Source organism: Mastigoproctus giganteus, chromosome 7 (assembly GCF_048544385.1).
Source record: "Mastigoproctus giganteus isolate SK-2022 chromosome 7, ASM4854438v1, whole genome shotgun sequence".
NCBI lineage: Eukaryota > Metazoa > Arthropoda > Arachnida > Uropygi > Thelyphonidae > Mastigoproctus > Mastigoproctus giganteus.
In genome coordinates, this window is record NC_143581.1 from 12,258,889 (window position 1) to 12,279,388 (window position 20,500).

General features: G+C 33.6%; 1 protein-coding gene across 1 annotated transcript in view; it reads left to right on the plus strand.

Annotated features, from left to right (window-relative positions):
- The window catches only part of LOC150082523 (intraflagellar transport protein 74 homolog), a 56,244-nt gene that overhangs the window by 13,870 nt on the left and 21,874 nt on the right, over positions 1-20,500 (plus strand). The window contains exons 2-6 of the mRNA XM_090378662.1: positions 2,249-2,791; positions 5,789-5,943; positions 13,630-13,750; positions 15,801-15,926; positions 19,797-20,134. Coding sequence (XP_090234788.1) covers positions 2,264-2,791; positions 5,789-5,943; positions 13,630-13,750; positions 15,801-15,926; positions 19,797-20,134 — 1,268 coding nt within the window. The 5' untranslated portion in view covers positions 2,249-2,263. The remainder of the gene's footprint in view (positions 1-2,248; positions 2,792-5,788; positions 5,944-13,629; positions 13,751-15,800; positions 15,927-19,796; positions 20,135-20,500) is intronic.

Here is a 20,500-nt window from a genome sequence, read left to right on the forward strand (position 1 = left end):
AAGTCTTGAAAACTTTCTTGAAAAAAACCACCGGGCAAAAGCCACATGTACAGGATGATCATGGGGGAGCAGTAACCGAACCCTTTGGAGATGAAAGGGGTGTAAGGAATCGTCGTGCCAGACATGCTGTACACTGCAACGAGACACTCCTAAGGCAGAGGCAATGGCACGTGTGCTAGTAGTAGAATTATTCTGTACGGCATTCAACACACTTTCTTTCATGGCGGGAGTTCGCGTCTAACGTGGTCTACCCTCACTACTCCTGTTACCTCTAAAAGACCTATAATCGCACAAATTTTGATGCACATGTGCAAACAAACAGTGGTCCGGTACATGTCTGTCTGGGAAGCGTTCTCCATAAATTCATTGAGTGGCTCGTCCATTGCCCTCTGCTAATCCATACACTAGATGCATGTCTGCCAGCTCAGTTTGTATATCGATGCATGCTCTTCGTGCAGAGACTACCACGCCGTCTACCGACTTACGGTGATGTTTCCAGTTATGGGTTCCTATGCGATTCACATTCCTTTAGATGTTACCTACCTCCCCTAAACGTTTGTACCAATATTTTTGAGACACTGTATATTGGAGGAGAGAGTACACACACGCATGTGTGTTTGGCTGAGTGGCATAAAACGTCACAATATTTCAGTTTTTGTTATTATCAGTTTGATTCCTTCACTGTCATTTTTTATTTTGACTTTTTGTTGTTTTCAATTTCAAAATCTATTCTTTCAATTATTGAAATAATTGATTATTAATTATTCAGTTGTGCCCATCACTAACTGTGTGGAGCTGTACAATGAGAAAGCCTCACATGCTGTCTATTCAATGTATTAATCTCTTCTAAATTAGTAATTTATATTATCCAGATTTGTATATTAATCCTGCTTCATGAAGCTTTGGTCATATACATTGCTAGTAAAAATAACTCACAATGATTTAGGTAGTTTAATCATCCATTTTAATGTCTTGATAGCTCAGAGGAATATTTTCTTTTTCTGAATGGCTACATAAATCACCTGGATGAATGCTTCCAATAATTTCTCAATAATTTTGAAGTTTTTATCATTTTTAAAAGTTGGGGAATGAAGTCCATGTAAAATTTGGTTTCATTAACTTCCACATGATCCAAATTTATTGCATACAGACTGACCTTGTAAATTGTATATATGGATGCCTCAACTTATGAGATTAATTGGTTTTGGAAAAAGATCTGTTATCTCGAACTCTTAAGTCAAGTAATTGTGAGTCCTTGGTCCTCACTGAGGGTCATGGAAGCTCAGAAATTCAAAAAAGGGTAATGAAATTTAATTTTATTTAAAATAATAAGTTAGATCATTTTGACATTGAACACAGGCTTTGAACACTGAGGATGTTGCTCCTTTGACATAAAGGAGCAACAGCCTCAGTAATGGCCTTCTTGAAATAGGAATCGAACTTGGTGTGCTTGGGTTTTACAAACTCATGCTGTATGCTTGCCATTTTGACTGCTTTGAATAATTTTTAGTAATTTTTAAATTTAATAATTTTCTGGTTGTCTTTAACTTTGTTTTATCACTATACTAACCAGTTTTCTTCACAGGCCACATATTTATAAAAATTATTTTCAAAACCACTATAAATCCCCTCTGTCACTCTCTTCCATTTAGGAAGATACCTCAACTACTGCCCCCTTCAGTCTACTTCCTCTTTCATCCCACACTCATACTATCTTCCTTGCACCCCTTTCCATTTATTTATTTATTTATTTTTGTTTGTGGTTCTTCCTGGTAAGCTTGCACAACAGCAGGGTTTGCTCCACCAGAGTATTTCCCCCTACTGACCCTGTATGTTATGTACTAACCACTTTTCTCACAGGCCACATATTTATAAAAATTATTTTCAAAAACATTATGAATCTATGAAACTATTAAAAAAAATAAGAAAATCTGCAAAGAATATCTGAACAACACACACTATGTTGCAGACAAACTGAACTGAAGTGGCTTGCCACCTGCACAATAATATATGTTTAAACTTTATTTCAGTTGGCAGCCTTGTTACAAATCTTGTAAGTTTGAGGCAGAGGATCTCGGAAAATTAATTTGAACCAAGAGTAAAATCTCATTAGTCTGAAACCTCGTAAATTGAGATCACATAAATCTAGGCACCACTGTATTTCATATAATGGTTATGTTCTATTAATATTTTAATCTCTCTTTTCATTTATGAATCAAACTTAAAATTTATTCTTTTTTTTTACTAGACTATTTGTTCAGAAATGAATAACAGGCCACCAACTTCAGTTAGCAACAGACCACCTTCTGGTATCCGTCCTTTCACTTCATCCAGAAATGCATTGCCAAGTAGAGCAGGTGTGCCTGGTACTGCTTCTCGACTGATTTCTGCTGCTAGTAATCGGCCTGGTACCCGAACTGGTATAGCACAAGGCCATGGTTTGATGGCTCATATAAATGTAGTAGAAAGGCCAATGTCACAGCAGGGATTGGTTACACCCAGGACTGGGATTCGTGCTCCTCGTAGACAGGTTCAAGATAAATCTTACTTCATGGGGCTTCTTCGAAGCAAAATATCAGAATTAGGAAATGAAATTTCAAAAATGACTCGGGAGAAAGACAACCTTATAAAAGAACAGTCTACATACCTTACTTATGAAAAAAGGGCTGAAACCCAAGCAGTAGAATTAAAGGAACTCCAAGGACAACTTGCAGATTACAATCTTTTGGTAGACAAGTTAAATACTGATGCTGAAATGAGTGAAGTTCAGGACGAGTACAAAGAGTTAAAGGTAAGATAGATATATTACTGCTTTATCTTTGGTTTTAAATTAACTATTACTAAAATGCATGTAAAATTTTGTATGTAATTTATTTGGTTATTTTCTTAAAGAATGGATATCATATAAACTTCAAAATATAAAACAGAAACTTTTTTGGTTTATTGTGGAACTGATAACACCAAAATAAATTTTACTTGCAATTTGAATTCCACCATAAAACCAAGAAATAAAAAAATAATTTTTTCCCAAATCTCATTTTCAGATAATTTCCGCAAGTATATTTTCCTGTGTGTTAAATGCCAGTCATTGTGTGTTGCACAACGACTGGCATCAACTACCCACTGGCTAAAGGCAACTACCAGTAATCAACTACCCACTGGCTAAAGGCAAATTTCCGCATATCTATTCTACAACTGTCTTTCCTCAATTTCAGTTTATGTCCCCTCAGGTTTGTAATCTGAGCAAAAGGAAGAATCCCATCAGGATTGAGTCTGCTCAATCTATTCAAGGCCTTATACACCTCAATCAGATCACCTCACAGGTGCCTAGTCTCCAGATATTACAATTTGCAGAACTTAAGCCTTTCGTCATAAGAGCACCCCCCCCCCCTTGTTCCCAGTCTTGCTGCCCTTCTCTGTACTCAAGGTGTGGCCTGACCATTGCCTTATACAAGAGGATAATCACCTTATCTCTACTCGCAAAATTCCTGTATATCATTGACAAGACCCCATGACCTACTCGGGCAGCCAGTCTGCACTGCTCAGTAAACTTCATATCTGACTGCACAATTACTCCCCAGGTCTCTTTCATTATCTACTACCCTGAGTGTAACACCACCCAGTTGATACATTTCTCTTGGGTTACTGCTACCCATATGCAGTACTTTGCATTTGTCAATGTTAAACTTCAGCTGCCACTTCTCAGCATATCTGCTCAACTTTTCCAGATCCTGTTATTAATAACCCTCCGAACCTTTGTATTATCTGCAAACTTTGACATTAAGCTTCATCGATATCATTGAAAAATATACAAAAGAACAATGGGCCCAACACCAAACCCTGGGGGACACCACTAATAACATTAGTCTACAAAGAGCAGTATCCATTGCTTACCACTCTGTCTTCTCCCACTCAACCATCCTTTTATCCATTGTAGAAACTTGCCATTAATGCTATACTTCTCCAATTTGTACAGTAGTCTTCCATGTTCAGCAATATCAAAAGCAAAAGCTTTCCTGAAATTCAAGTATATGATATCAAAATTATTTTTTGCATCCAGTTCCTTTGTGACCACATCATAGTATCCAGTTAAACTGGTCAGACAAGACTTCTCCTTAACAAACCCATGCTGTGTCTGAATTATTACTGCTGTCTTATCCAGATGATCCTTCTTTAACTAGTGATTCCATTATTTTCCCTGGATCAGAAGTCAAACTGACAGGTCTGTAATTACTCGTGTCACCCTTTGATCTCCCTTTGTGAATTGCATATACATTTGCACATCTCCAGTCCGTGGGAACTTCCCCTTAGTTCAAGAATGCTCTCATAATTATGGCTAAGGGTTTGCTTACTTCCTTTGCAACCTCCTTTAATATAACTTGAAAAAATATAAAGGAACATCTGTGTGAACATTGATTTTTTAACTGATGATTATCTTAGGGAGACTGTAAATGGATTTTTTAGAGACCACAACAAAAAATTTCTTTTTGCCCTAAAATTGGAGGACATACAGTACAGGCTGTTCCCACTTTATGAGTTCCTGGTTTACAAGTTTTTTTTTTCAAGTATCAACAAAATCGGAAGTATGAACATTAATTGTAATAAATAAATGCTAAACCTTCATAAATACGGCATTTCAAACTACATGCGTAGCTATACAATACTACTGTACTACTTAATATTGTATAGCTACCTGTACTATATATTTTGTTTGTTTGTTCAGGAAGATGAGAGCATCTCACTGACTCACATAACATAAAGCAGTTACCACACTGAAGTTATAAAGAGTGGTTGTGTTGCTCTTCATTTTTGCTGTCTCATCTTATTTCATATTTATCCCCCTTATTAATACTGTAAAAGGTAAAATGCAGCCATTATCAACCCACTGCAGGATGGAAGCCTCCTCAACAATTCATGCTGAGGGAAATGGACCGTAATCTGCCACGCTGGTCCAGTGCGGGTTGGCAGATCGACCGTATTCAGCAGTCAGGGCTTGAACCCTGGTCTACTCAAAGAGCATGTGCTACTGCACTCCCACTCGGCTACAGAGGCACATTAATACTGTACAGTATGCCAAAATGAAGTAATACTATGGCAAGTGATATTAATAAAAAGAAACAGCAAAAAGGAATAACATTGGAACAAAATATGAGATCATAAGCAAATTTGATTGCATTATTCTTTATAATCATCAGTCGAAGATGACAAAAAATAAACATTCTTTAACATTTGTGTGATGACAAAAATAATTTCTTTATTATTAATAATTTTCTTGATTTAAAGGCTATGTTTTCATTTCTTTGGATAAATAAATCATTGTTTAAGCATAAACTATTGTTTTGTTGACCTTTTAATATTACTATGGTCAACTTTTATTGTTGAGAATGTAACCCCTGTTTTTAACATTACACTATGGAAAATGAATTCCTGCTTTACAAGTTTTTACTTTATGAGTGCGCATGCTAGGAACAGATTAACTCATAAAGTCGAGCACTTGCTGTATATTAAATTAAAAGTGATATATATTAAGGAAAAAAATATAGGCTGTGTTGTTTCATTATTACTAAGGTACATAACTTTTTGTGTGCTTCTCATAGAATACATCACACAAATTCACTTGAATTTCCAAAGGGCCCAATTATGGTCCTTTCTAGATTCATCCAGATGATGAATCTAGAAAGGACCATAATTCATCCAGATGATGAATCTAGACTAAGTGTTACTCATAGCATGATGTTTAGAATATTGAAATTATAATGTCTGTAATCTGTGCTGTCCCCTTTCTTAGGATCAGAATGATATGGAAGCTCAAAGTATTGATAAGCTGTTTGAACAAAGGCAAGAAAAAGAACAACAAGTAAAGCAGTTAGAAACAGAAATTCAGCAGGAACGTTTTATGGCTGATAACTTAATTTCTGCTATGAAGCCAGAGCTTAGACAGAGGTAACATTGTTTTTTTAATTTATGTAAGTGTAATACAGTTATAACATCTTACACAACTTTAGCAGCCTGTTTTTGTGGAATAATGCAAATTTTGCAGGGAAATCTTTTGATATGCAAAAAAAAAAAAAGAAAGAAAGAGCATTTGCAGTATTTTTTTGATATTTTTCTGATATAAATGAAGTGTATAGCAACCATCCAGAGGAACATACACACATATGCATGGACACTGGACATAGTGCAGTGTTAGAAAATTTCATTTCAAGAAGAGAATATGGTTTGAAGGTATTATTTCCTGGCTTTGAATACTTTAATTGTATTGAAATTCTGATTTTTCTCTAGTGGCATTATTGTCATCAAAATGTATTTCAGAATATGTAAACAAAATGTATTTCAGAACATCACTTCTCATTACACTTTAAATTTTTTTTCTTTATCTTAGCCATCATTTTTCAGCAAATACACTTAAAGTTGTTTAGAATAAGAATAAAACATATCAGAACAGGATAAATATCTGCCTTCATTTTTTGTTTACACATAAGCTTGCTACAAGTTATTAATAAATCCATAAATCCAAATTTCAAAAGTCTAGGAATAGAAAACTTGCCACCTATTTAAATTTTTTGGAGAGGGAACAAGGTTTAAAGTGACAAAAGCCATGTTTGGTCTTCCTAGCAAAGTTGTGTTATCTCTCTCAGCTCTCCTGTCATGAAATATGTTGTACCTTTTGAGGTTATAATGGGCATTATGGGATACAATATCCGTTACCATTTAAGGATACAGCTTTTCAGTGGCATTTGCAAGCTGGTAGCTTCTGAACCTATTGGTAATAATTGGTATAATTTATGGATTTTCCACCAATATACAGGGGATCCTCGTTATCCGAGGACCCATTCTAAAATATAATATAAAAAATTATGATTTGCTTTTTATGAGATTAAAGGATCACAAAATTAAGGAAGACTCCAAATTATATTCTCTAGATGTAACATCTTTATGCACTAATGTTAATGCCCCATACTCACTAGATATTATTTGGGACCTACTTAGTGACAACAATATTAATATGAAAACTAGGATCCCAAAGATAAGATTTTCGAACTTACCAAGTTATTAGTTACCGCCAATTACATTTTATTTCAAAATAAAATATACAGACAGATCTTTGGCTTACCAATGGACCTTAGTATTAGTGGACTCATTGCAGAACTATATCTAGATAAAATAGAGAACATATATCTGAATCCATTTATATCACAAATCTCATATTATGGCAGATATTTAGATGACGTTCTTGTCATAACAAATCATACTACTATAAATTTTATTTTACAAGTCCTTAATAATATTCATACTAGATTAAACTTTACATTAGAAATCGAGAAGGAAGAAACTTAATGTATAAATTTTCTTAATTTTACATTACACAGGGTGGGGGAAAACTAAATTTTAATATCTACAGGAAACCGACTAATATGGGCATGTTATTACATTATAATGGCTATCACCCATATACATACAAAAAATCGGTCATCCTCAATCAGTTCTTAAATGCTTTTAAATATATTCAACCACACCGAATGCATTACAATTAGAAATCAAGGAACTAACAAAACGATTCCTCATAGAGGTTACCCAATTAACTGTATTAACAAAATTAAATTGATTGTCCAGGAAAAGATAACCAATAATAATAAGAAAACAAATATTGAAAAAAAAGCATTTTATTACAATCCCATATGTTGAAAACTGGTATAACAAACTGAGTTATTTATGTAAGGGCACGGATATGAAAGTGATAGTTAAACCCACAAATAAATTGTATACATTATTAAGGAAATGTGTGACTAATTCTTCCTTTCAACAAATACACAATCTTGTTTTTAGCATCTCTTGCAAAGATTGTGATTAGACTTACATCGGATCCACCCGGGGGGTGTTAGATTTTTGCATGAAACAACACGAGGCTTCTTCGGTATGCGCGTTGAGAACAAATGCCTCAGAGCTAGTGTTTCATGCTGTAAATGAAGAACATTCTTTCCTTTTTAATGAAGCTAAAATAATTAATGTCCAACATAATTATAGTAAGTTACTTATTGGAGAAACCATTGAAATGAAACTCTGCAAAAACTCGATTAACATTTGCAGACCTTTTTTGATATCAGATGATTAGTCCTATAAGCACATGGGTGATGAGAATTAAATTTTCTTTTAAATAAAAACACATTAGCACAATTTTATTGCTATTCCATCCTGTGAACATGAGGCATCGAAAAGTATTTGTCCAACTTAAGGGGGAAAATATGTCTTCACATATTCATATTTGTTTTAACTTATTTGTTAATGTTGGCATAATTTTTCCCGGTGTTGATAGTTGCATCACGGTTGATATTTTAGGGGTCAGGTTGGGACCTCAATGGTGATTCCGATTTATTGAATCACAGGCGAGCTGTTGGTATGGAACCCATTAAAAAAATGACTTTTTATTAATTTTATTATTCTATTTGAATTCTTTACTTGATGGACTAGAAGAGTTGGAAGAGAAGCCTTCCTATAAAGAGACCAAGGTAATCCCTGTCTTATTTATTACATGGATTTCAGGAACTCTTTTGATGCTGTTACACATAAAAGACTGCTGTACAAACTGGGGCTCTTGATTAGACCAGGGTTCGAGCCCATCACCACCAAATACGGAGGATGCGGAAAGGTCAGGGAATGACCACCGCATATCCCGGAGCAATATGGTCCTAGTTGCTAATGCTCCTAAAAACCAAATAACAAACAAACAAACGAACAAACAAACTGGGGCAATGTGGCATGTAAGGCAAGTTACTGCTATGGATAAAGGGATGGTTAAGTGGGAGAAGGCAGAGTGGTAATCAGTGTACATTGCTCTTCATTGACTAATGTTATTAGTGGAGTTCTCCAGGGTTTGGTGTTGGGCCCATTGTTGCTTTCTATATTTATCAATGATATGCCTTCAATATCATTGATGAAGGCCTTAATGTCCACTAATAACATTAGTTAATGTTATTAGTGGAGTCTCCATTTATCATTTGCCATTAGGCAGTGGGCTGACAAATGGCAACTGAAGTTTAATATTGGTAAATGCAAAGTACTACATATGAGTAGCAGTAACCCCAGAGTGACATACCAACTGTGTGGTACTACACTTAGAGTATTGGAGAATGAAAAAGACCTTGGTAGTAATTGTGCATTCAGATATCAAATTTTCTGAGCAGTGCAGACAGGCTGTCACAGCAAGTCATGAGGTCTTGTCAATGATATACAGGAATTTTGCTAGCAGGGATAAGAAGGTGTTATCTCTTTGTATAAAGCAGTGATCAGGCCACACCTTGAGTACCACATACAGGTCTGGAGGTCTCATTTTAGGAAGGATGTGGAGCTGCTGGAACAAGTACAGAGAAAGGCAATAAGATTGGTGCAGGGAACAAAGGGATGCTCTTACCAAGGTCTTCATTTCTGAAAATTGCAGCATCTGGGAACTAGGCACCTGCAAGGGGATCTGATTGAAGTGTGTAAGGCTTTGAATGGATTGAGCAAGCTCTGTGGTGATGCGATTCTTCCTCTTGCTCAGATGACACATATGGGGGGCACAAATTCAAATTGAGGAAGGACTATTACAGAATATATGCTGCAACAGACAATTGGTTGGACTTCAGCTAGTGGTTTGTTGATTGCTGGAATAAATTTCCATCTGTTGTTGTGGAAGTTGATAGCTTAAATAAATTCAAGGAAGAAGTAAACAATCTATTGGAGGGAATGAATAGATGAAATGTTTTTTTTTTTTTTTTTTTTTGGCTGATGCTGTCTCTATAATCATGTATCATTTTCAGATGCTAATGACTGAGAACTTTTTTGACTTTGAAACTTGACTTTCTCCAGTCTAACTCCTAATAGTGCAGTAATTTTCCTTAGTGATCTTAGCATTTGCAACAGCAGCCAACTTTGATTTTCTAGTTGTACATACCCAGCTGATAGAAGTGCAGAGGCTTTAGTAATAGCTAATGACTTTACACAACTTTTTTTACCTACTAGAATACAAAACAATCCAAACCATTTGCCTAATTTTCTTGCTTTTTTCTGACCAGGGACCTTTCAAAGTTCATAGTTGTCCTCTGAATACTTCAGATCAGAACTTGGTGATAGTCTCTTTCCCAGTGTAGTTTCCCATCTATAGCCATTCTCAGGCTCGTGTTATGTCATTGACATTACAAGGACTGAAAATTGTATAATCCACATAATTTGTAGATCTTCCCATTCTTTGGTTAGACTACTGTTTTAAATCTTCTAATCCTAGTAATCGTTCAGATTGTGTCAGTGAATTTTTATGCAGATGAAATCCTTTATTCTTCATTCTGTCATAAATTCTCATAATTTGTAAAATATTCTAATTAATAAATGCGCTAAGGCTGTTCAAAATATATTGCTTCTATCCAGCTGTGATATGCTATATTCATAGTTGTATACAAGCCAACTGCAAATATAGCATATTACTGTTGGCTTGTATTCAAATCTCCATGTTCATTTTCTTAATAAATCCAAACTTAATTTTGAAAAGGATATGAGTGGTAACCTTGTTTCCTGTCCAAATGGGAATCCTGCCTTCTGGTTCCTTGCCAAAGGTATTGGCTTCAATATCTATACGTATTACTCCCTCCTCTTACATCCTAATGGTTCTATTACATCCTCACATTAACTAAAATTAAAGGTGATTTTAGCATGTAACTTTTAACTTTTGCATCAGTGATCTTCATATATCTGCCATACCAAACCATTCCATTCACTGTCTTGTTTTCCTCAGCAGAAAGACATTAGAATTCTGAACAAGAAGCCTTCTAAAAGTTTTGTTGCCTCTGTTTTTCTCATATGCAAATTTTGATACCTTTCTTTACATATTCTTAAAACCTGCACACAAGAATTAATGCTTTTTTCAATTCCTACTATTAGTTCACACTCTCCCTATATATATATAGGGAGAGTGTGAACTAATAGTAGCTAATAAATTTGAACAAGATATATCAAGTGGATGACACTTGATATATCTTGTTCAGATTTTCAATCGTTCATAAAATACTTTTTATTCATCCACTCAAGTTCAAATAAATTTTTTTAAACTTGTAGTGGATGACACTTGATGTTAATACAGTTTTTTCAAATATTAATTTATTAATTAAATTTAATTAATTAATTTTAGTTTTATATGGGAGAAAAAAATTTCTCTTATATAAGATATTTAGCAGGATATAAATTTAGGAATAAAATTGAAATCAACAGGCAGTAGCTCAATCGGTAAAATGCAAGGATTTCAGTATTTTTCACGTGAAGGTGAAGAATGCGAGTTCAATTCTTGCGAAAATCAATAATTTTTTGATAAATTTTTGAAGTCCAAAGTTCGTTGTTGACCTAAGTAGGAATTGACTTTAAAAATTTTTTTTTTATATTACTTGTTTATATTGCTCTTGTATTCCACTGTTGTTTTCCCTTCTTTGTGGAAATTTGTTCACATCCAGTCATTATCTAAGAAGGGTGACAATCCCTCACTTCTAATTACTGTCCCATTGCACTTACTACAACTTTTTACAAAACAATGAAAAAATCCATAAAAACGTGAAACCTTCCATTTGATTATGAATTCTGTGATTGTTGGATTCACTGTTATCTTGTCTTATGTTACTCATCTTTAGGAAAATTCTGTGGAAAAGTTCTGAGAAGCTATAGTAATTACTTATTTAAGAAGCTTGACCAGGATTGGCATAAAGATTATTTACAGATTTTCAAATTTATTTCTGCAGAACCCACTGCAAAGATTGTAGAACCCAATATAAAATTTTCTCTTGTTAAAAATGTTTTAACATTTTTAATGAGAGAGATGTTTGTTTTTCTATTTTAGCAATAGGAGTAGAAAATGTAGGAAGAAGCTTGGAATGACAATATTTTAAATATAAATTAAGAAATATCCAAGATTCAGAACTATCTAGTGATAGTTTTTAAAGTGCATTCTGTGGAACTGTCTCTCTGCAAATGGTCCCAGTGTTTCCACAAATGTTTCATTAATTTTTTTATTGATGATTTTTCATTTAATTTATGCATGTGTTTTATTCTTTTTAATTTATTGTTAATGATTTTATTGTTTTTAAAGATTTAGGATTTTTTGGAAATTTAGATTAGCAGGATTCCCCAGCTAAAGAATTGAAAGCACTGTTCTATAGAAGCATCCATCTTATGGTCTGCTTTCTGAGGCTCTGCTATTTTCTCTCTTTTCCTCCCATATGTTAATGCCTCTTTTGACTGGAAATTGTGTCCGTAGTTTTGCTTATGGTCATACATTACATTTTGCCTTCCAGTTTAACGAACTTCTTATTCTGCCATGAACAACTAGAACTTCTTGAATGATTCACCAGATCCTTAACTGCTTATCTCTAGGTAATTCTCCAGTTGGGGAGAATAAAACTAGTTAACTTCAGTCCTTCTGAAACTCATTCCTGCTGTAGCCATTAGCCATGGTTATCTTCAATAACAACGATACTCAGATATCTAGGCCAAAACCACATATTTTTACTGGAGGTAATCCTGACTTCTAACCTTTCTTGTCATAAGCATACCACAAATATTTTGCCCACATCATCAGAAAAACTAGGTTTTCTCTTTAACTCTCAGTGTTACTTTTCTTCAAAACAGTAACTGATTCTGCACAAATCATAAATCTGCCTACCATAGATAGATTTTTGATATGTAATATTAATTTATGTTCCTACATCTAGGATGGTGAAAACAGTATTCAAAACTGCTTAACTCTATTCAAAAAAGAGCAGTCAGGTTTATTAATTATTCATTACTACAAGCACTCCACCCTCTCTCATAAGCATCCAATTTCTGCTATATGCCCTTTCAAGAGCTATTTCCATTGATATTGTTTTCCTGAATCTGTAATTCCACCTCTTTCTTCCAAACCTTTCCAAACACATGCCTCACCTAGTCATCACAATTCAACTTCAAACTCACTGAACTAACTTTTGATTTTAAAGAGAAATTAATTTGTAGCCTCTCTTAAAGGCATCTAAATATTGAGTATAAAAACCCAGCCTGTTGGGTTTTCCACTTAGATTTGAATATTTTTATTTATTTATTTTCATTTTTAGTGAATATTGCCATTAAATATGATAATTTAATAGGGCTAAAATGAATGAAAAAATATTTATAAATATCTGCAGCTTCTAATTTTGGCATTCTGTATAACACATTTGACCAGTAACCACCGTACAATTGCTAATTAACTAAGCATAGATAATGCACATACTGTCCTTTATTAATAAATTACATGGACCTAATTTTATTAAGAATAGGAAAAATTATGCTTTGTTAGTTACATACATCATAATTTGTACTGTATTTTCAAAATATTTTTAATAAAACTTAATGTCAACACTTATAACACAGAGCTGTTGTTGCTTTGACTTAGTGCTTTTTGTCATTAAACTAATAGTCAAGAAAAGTTTTTTCTTGACTATTAATTTTTTGTGCTACTTTCATAGTCAAAATTGTGTTAACATGTTTATACTGAAGTTTTTCACTTAGAGTAGATTTTGTGATTTTGATACTTAAAGTAATTATAATTATTTTATAATTACTGTATATTTACAAGTAAAGTTCTGTTTTTATTACCAGGTATACAGAGCTGAAAAAGTCAAATCAAGACCTTCAAAATCAGTTGGAACAATTGCAACAACAATTAGATTCTCTTAACAGTCGGCGTACAGCTCTGGAAGATGAGTTAACACTTTCTCAGGTTAACACTTTTTCACTGAAAATTACAACAGCATGTTTTTTTGTTTGCTACTTTTAATTTTGAGGTTTAGATAAGTGATAGCTTTGGAGTTATCAGTTCAATAATAACAGGTTGGGCTTTTCTTCTTTCTTGTTAATTTTTGTGTTAGTATATTAACTATATGCTAGCTTATAGTAATTAACTGCTTTTATCTACTTGATGCAACTGAATGACAGAAAAGTTGTGAAAGCTAATCCTTTAAATGCATTAAAAACTTAATCTTCAAACAAAATATTTATTAATCCATGTGGACAGTGTTTTTTTTGCCTTTTGGGTCTAATGTGAATAGATGTTTGCCGTTTGGAGCCAAGATGAAAAGGTTTTTGCTGTTACCAACCCTAAAACAGCCAACAAGAGTTGGTTATAAGTAAAAACATGGACTTCAAAGGCTTTGGATACGTGGAATGAATACATCTCAATCTGAAACATGTCCAGCCATGATGGCAGCTTCAGTGCTTTATTATACAAGCTTATAGACATCCAGTTATCCTCCATTGCAGAATGGCACTATACTCCACTGCTAATATTTTTAGATTCCTATAAAATATGATGGAGGCACCATCTACACTTCTGTTTATGGGGAGACATTACTGGCATCTCCACAAAGTTTAAATATTCTGTTGGGTAGTTAGCAGCATCATCAGGGTGTTTGGTACAATATCAACAGACATAATTTTGTATAATGCCAGTTAATTGAGAGTGCTTTTTGTTTGTGGTATTGACTGCTTCATTTCTTGTTGCCTGGATGACTCTTTGGCAAAGTCTTCTGTGGTTATTTTAGTGATGTGCAGTATTTGAAAATACTACTTCTTTCAGTCTGCAAAATGTTGCAGGTGGTCTTCGTTGAAATAGTTCTGTCTTGATTGCCAAATGCAATTGCTCCATTTCCTAGTTTGAAAAAACTTTCCAGAAAATACCTCACCTGTTAGATGCATTTGCACATTTGTGTTTAATGATTATGGCTTTAGTTGCTGATTCTCTATATTAATTATAATAATCAGGGTGTTATGACTAATAGGAGGGGGGGGGGAGAAATTGTTGTTGGTAATTTATCTGTAAGTTTGCCTTTTTGCTTATATTTATTATTGTTTGTATGCAGAACTTTCTCTAGTCTATTTTTATTTATTCCTAAATAAAAGAATAGACAGATAAATAATAATCAGAATAAGAAACCATTTTACATCAATAATAATAATAGTAGCTGAGAAAAAAAAAAAAAAAAAATATATATATATATATATATATATATATATATTTTGTATGGTAATTAAACATAAAACAATGTGTTTGTTTTATGTTTAATGCTAATTTTTGTTTCAGCAACACATTGTTTACATTATCCTGAAAATGGAATTAACAAGTTGAAGCAGAAGGCAAAAATAGTAAATGGTACTATAGTGCTTGATAGGTCCGCACTTATAATTCCAAGTAAACAATAATTGTTCACTTGGAATTATAAGTGCATAAAAGTTTCATTATATTTAGAATTCTGCTGAAAGTTTGAGCCATTAACATTGAACCATCAGTTAATGTGTAACAGTTATTGGCGTCTCCGTAGCCAGGTGGGAAGGAGCAGCAGTGCGTAGCACACGCTTCTTGATTAGACCGGGGTTCGAGCCCGTCGCCACCAAATACGGAGGATGCAGAAAGGTCAAGGAATGACCACCGCATATTCCCGGAGCAATATGGCCTTAGTTGCTAATGCTCCTAAAAAAAAAAAAAAAAAAAAAAAAAGTAACAGTTATTTTTGAGAGGGACTTGTCAGATTCCTCGTGACTATCACCATGTTAACATCTAGCATTAACTGCATTGAATAAGTTTAGACAGAGGCTGTTATTCTTGTGCCTTTATTTACAAATAGAATTAACATCTCACGCGATATCACTTAGGACGTTATGTAAATTATATAAGATCTATCATTCATAGCAGTATGAAATTATTGAATAATCTAGGAAGTTCTAAATCTACACCATCCATCCACCTGCTATAAACTAAATTAATATCTTTAAAGGTAAAACAAGAAGCAGTAACTCTCTATGGTAAATTACGTGAGTTAGAAGAAAAGAGAGATGCCTTACAAGAGGAAGAGCGAGCCAAAGGAACTCCTGCACAAGAAAGAGAAAGGTTGTTGCAGCAGGTAATATAATTATAGTTTTGTAACTTACAAATATTATTTAGAATTTTGTGTTGAATTTGGAGAAAAAAAAATTCCTAAAGGACTAAAATTCCTAAAAGACTATCAGTATCAATGTTATTTATTTCACTAACATTTATAAATTACTTCTCGTTATCATTCCAAAGATAGCACTCTCACACATCCTTCATTGTAATGATTGCAAACCTTTTTTCTTCTTCACAAACTTAAAACTTAAACTAATTTTTATTGCATTGGACACTACAGACACTATAACTGTCTCCTGGTAATTTAAATTGTCAGCATTGTCAAGTGTTAACCTTGCTACTTGATGAAGATAAAGCAATAGCTGTCAGACAGGTTTTGGTTTGTGGTACCATGCTATTTTTAAGTAGCATTATACTTTTTTGAAAGGTAATTTTGAGAGTTAATCATTATGTTCATAAAAACATTAATTGATTACCAATGAACCAGATATAATTTTTATTTACCATTTAAATTATAACAGATATTCTAATTGTCTCCACCAGCCATAACACATCCTTCAGCACACTGTAGTAATGATTATTGAACTTGCACAAAGATATAACGAGCAGTACAAGTTGCTTTTAATTTCTTCTCCACACATTCTATTTACAGTTTATTTCTGCCATATGTGGCAGAAATAAACAGTAAACAGAGGCAGTGGAAGAAGTAGTTTGTTCTACTTCATACAGAATTAATGCATACTCTGAAGTTAATTAATGTTTTATAAAGCATCAAAGGTGTGACTATACACTACCAGCAAGTTGAGCTTTGTGCCTTGTCTCTAAAGCTTTACATGATTGCCCTAATAAAAGATAGTTTTATTGATATAAATAAACTGTAAATAGTATTTTTTTTTACCTTCAAAAATTGTAATGGCTATACAATAGAACTGCATTCTGTCCATCATTGAGTACACAGAAATCTCTCCAAGAACATCAGTAAAGTCCACTAGCATTATGCATGAACTAAGTACATTGCTTAGGCTGGCAGCAAGTTTTTAACAATTCAGTCAATGTTGAGCATGAGAAGCACTATTAATATCACAGTTTTTAATGGAATGTGCTTTTTGTTCTTCCTGTTTGTGTGTGTATGTTATGGCTATTTAAGATTCCACTTCTTGTGAATGAAGTCTTATCTGTTACCAGCAACTAACGTATGAAAAGTAGATATTTTACATGTCGAAAAAGCTGCCTGGCAAAATTGTAACTGTTATTGCAAGCCATCTTCTTGTAAAGCCTGCACTTGCTGTGCGTGGAGATATTGCCAGAATGTTTTCCATGGATATCTGCTCGGAGAAGTGGATAGTAACTGAATAACAGGAGAGATTCCTTGATACTTATTCTCACTATTAATCTTCTTCATCTGAATTTAAGGTATTTTCTTTCATTTTTGTGATTAAGTAATCATAACTCAGTATGATCTTACATTTCAGTTAGGACATAATTAACCATTTCCCTTAATTATCTGTTGTTGTAGTTAGGACTCTAATGATAGATAAATGAGGTGTGTACCATAAATTCTAAGTCCAACCAGGAAGGGATGTTTATATATATTCATGAAATGAATATTGTACAGTAATCAATTCTTATAAGTTTACTCTAAATATTTTCTGAATAATTCATTTTTCATTGTTTTACAGGACTGAGAGGTGATCCATTGCACTGAAAACTGATAAATTTTGAAATTTATGTTGAGAGTATGTTAGAGAGTCACTTGATGACAGTTCTTAACCAGAGAGGCTTCTTGACATCATCACTCCAAAAACCATGAATTACCACTAACTGATGATCCATCAGATTTCTGCAATTTGTGGGCTTACAACAGTTGATCAAATTGTGACAAAGCATGTGAGGATAGGAAAGATTTCTGTATGTTGGGATACAGAACTTTTCAGCTCTGAAGAAAAGAAGGCTAGATGCAAATCAAAAGAAAATTCTGCATTAGTATAGTTAGGGAAGGATGTTACGTGGTTGTTATCCATTAAGAATTATTAATATGTATGATTAACCACTCTTATACTACATAGAGTTATTAATGTTTTTTTATTTAAGCATAGCCTAAACTAATATATACAATTGGGTAACGTTTCAGGTATCTTGCAGATACCCATTATCAGACTGTGCTGTTTGAGAAATAGAGATAAAAATTAAAAAGGTGAAGGTTACTAATTAGATTTACATTGAGCAGTTCTAAATTACAATCACAGTTTTTAACAAAGGATCAGTTATAAGTTGTATTAACAATTGATCATTTCTAATTTTCAATAATAATGCCAGTGATAATTCTTAGAATAAATAATTCTAAGTTATAATAACAAATTAGCAATTGAGCATCTATTGTTATGATATAAAGGATATAATGGAGCAATTCTATGTTACCATTACACAATTATATGAGCAGAACTTGGTTACACTGAGGAGCAATTTTTAAGTTACTTTACTGTTAGCCTATTTTATAAGATGAATGAAAACAATTCTTACCTGCTGACTGCCCTCAGACCTGAAGAGAATGTGAAAGAGGCTCAGTCAGCAGGCCTTTTATAGTGGTTTGCCTTTTATAGATACCTGAAACATTACTCAATTGTATATATTAGTTTAGGCTATACTTAAATAAAATATATATTAATAACTCTGTATGGTATAAGAGTGGTTAATTATACATATTAATAATTCTTAATCTGCATTAGATTCCACTATTTGTGGTGCTAGTAGAATTCCTATGTGAGTCTACCGTCTCTTTCAGACTAAACAGTAGTTTAAACACTGGGCCCCCTCGACCCCACCTCCTCAAGAAAATCTAAAATTGCTTCTTTAGCTGGGAAAGTTTTGGCATTAATCTTTTTTGAATTCTGGAGAGTGGAGGGATTGAAGAGGAGTGCTGGTTGCTTTCCTCAAAATGGGCTAATTCTACTAAGTGATAAAATAAAAAAAAAGTCCCATATGAAACTGGCAGAGATGTGTTCTTTCGTTAGAGCAATGCACCATGTCACAGACCACTATTGCTGTGCTGAAATTTAGAAGTGTGGGTTCTGATCTGACTTCTTTGTGACTATAACCTTAAAAATAAATTTGGTAGTGTCCATTTTGTCAGCAGTCATGTGGTTATGGTTGCTGTGATGAATATTTAAAAAACTTTGTGACACACTATTCTATTTGTTTGTCAATTTACTGGGATGCAAGCATTTCAGCACTGCTAGGCAAGGTGTGAGGGTCATAAAGAGGCTGAGAAGTAACACAGGACTGATCGAAACAGGCCCCTTCTTAGGTTTAGAACTTATAGGATGCCTCTTATATAGCTGTTGTTTTGGAAAATGCATCAGTGTGATGTTGCATAACGTACTTCTGCATCACAATTTAAAAAAAGTGGGCACTAAAGAGGTTCAAATACATGAAAAGGTACTGAAAATAAGAATTAGATTCTACCATTGTTATCACTACTGTTTATTTACATTATTACTTGGTTGTTTGCTCTTATTACAATGTCTGTTTTTTGAATTTTTAAAGGCTGCTTCAGTGTAGGGCAATAGTTACTACTTCTGTTTTCTCAGTATTTCTCACAACATATAGATTGGCCCATTAGTATGTACTTGTATAAGCATAATGCACAAGAAAAAGATCATATGTAGTAATACTACATGAAATAACATATTGTGTCCAATTGGTGCATCAAGAAGCCCTCAAAAATACAGCCAACCACAACACTTGTTTGATTGTTAGTTGTATTTGCTCAAATCCATTTCATTACTTTACTTATCTATAAAGCTATTGTAATTTGTCATTGAATAAATCAGCTCTGCTTCACTTTATCCATTTTCTAATGCTGTCTTTATGAAAAATTTTTGAATAGGTGAAAGATGACAATGCTGAGTTAGCTAGCATTGAACGGCAGACTACTGAAGTAAGGGAACAAATTACTCGAGCAAGAGATGAACTTGATCAATTAGAGCAAGAACTTGAAGACCACAATGGTGAGCGCAGCAGCAAATACCGTGAATTACGTAAGCGGGAAGAAACCATGGATTCCTTTTTAGCAACTTTTGAAGAAAATAAAATTAATGAAACTGAAAGGAAACGTCAGTTAGAATCAAGTGTAGTGCTACAGCTAGAAAGAATTAGTCGTAACCTTGCACATTTTCACCATCTTCCTTCCCCACAGGAACTATCAGTATTGAAGGATGATTTAACGTAAGTAGTTTGTCTAAATAATTCATTATGATTTATGGGCCATAGAGTTGGCTTAGGATATAAATAAATGTTTAGACATAACTTAATTTTAAGAAATAGTATTTTTATTCCTTCAAGAAGTGATTTGTCTTACCCAGCATACGCATTATAGCATACCCAGTTTCAATATCATTTCTATTCTGCATAAATTCTACTTGCCATTACCACTGTATATACAATAATAAACTATCTAAATAATGTCACATAACATTTAATTTCTATATAATGTTACTAAAACAATGAAACACAGTTAAAGTGATGACTTTGTTACAGCATAGGTTCTTAAGCCTCCTTCAGATCACGTGTCCAGCTATTTCTTCAGCTTTG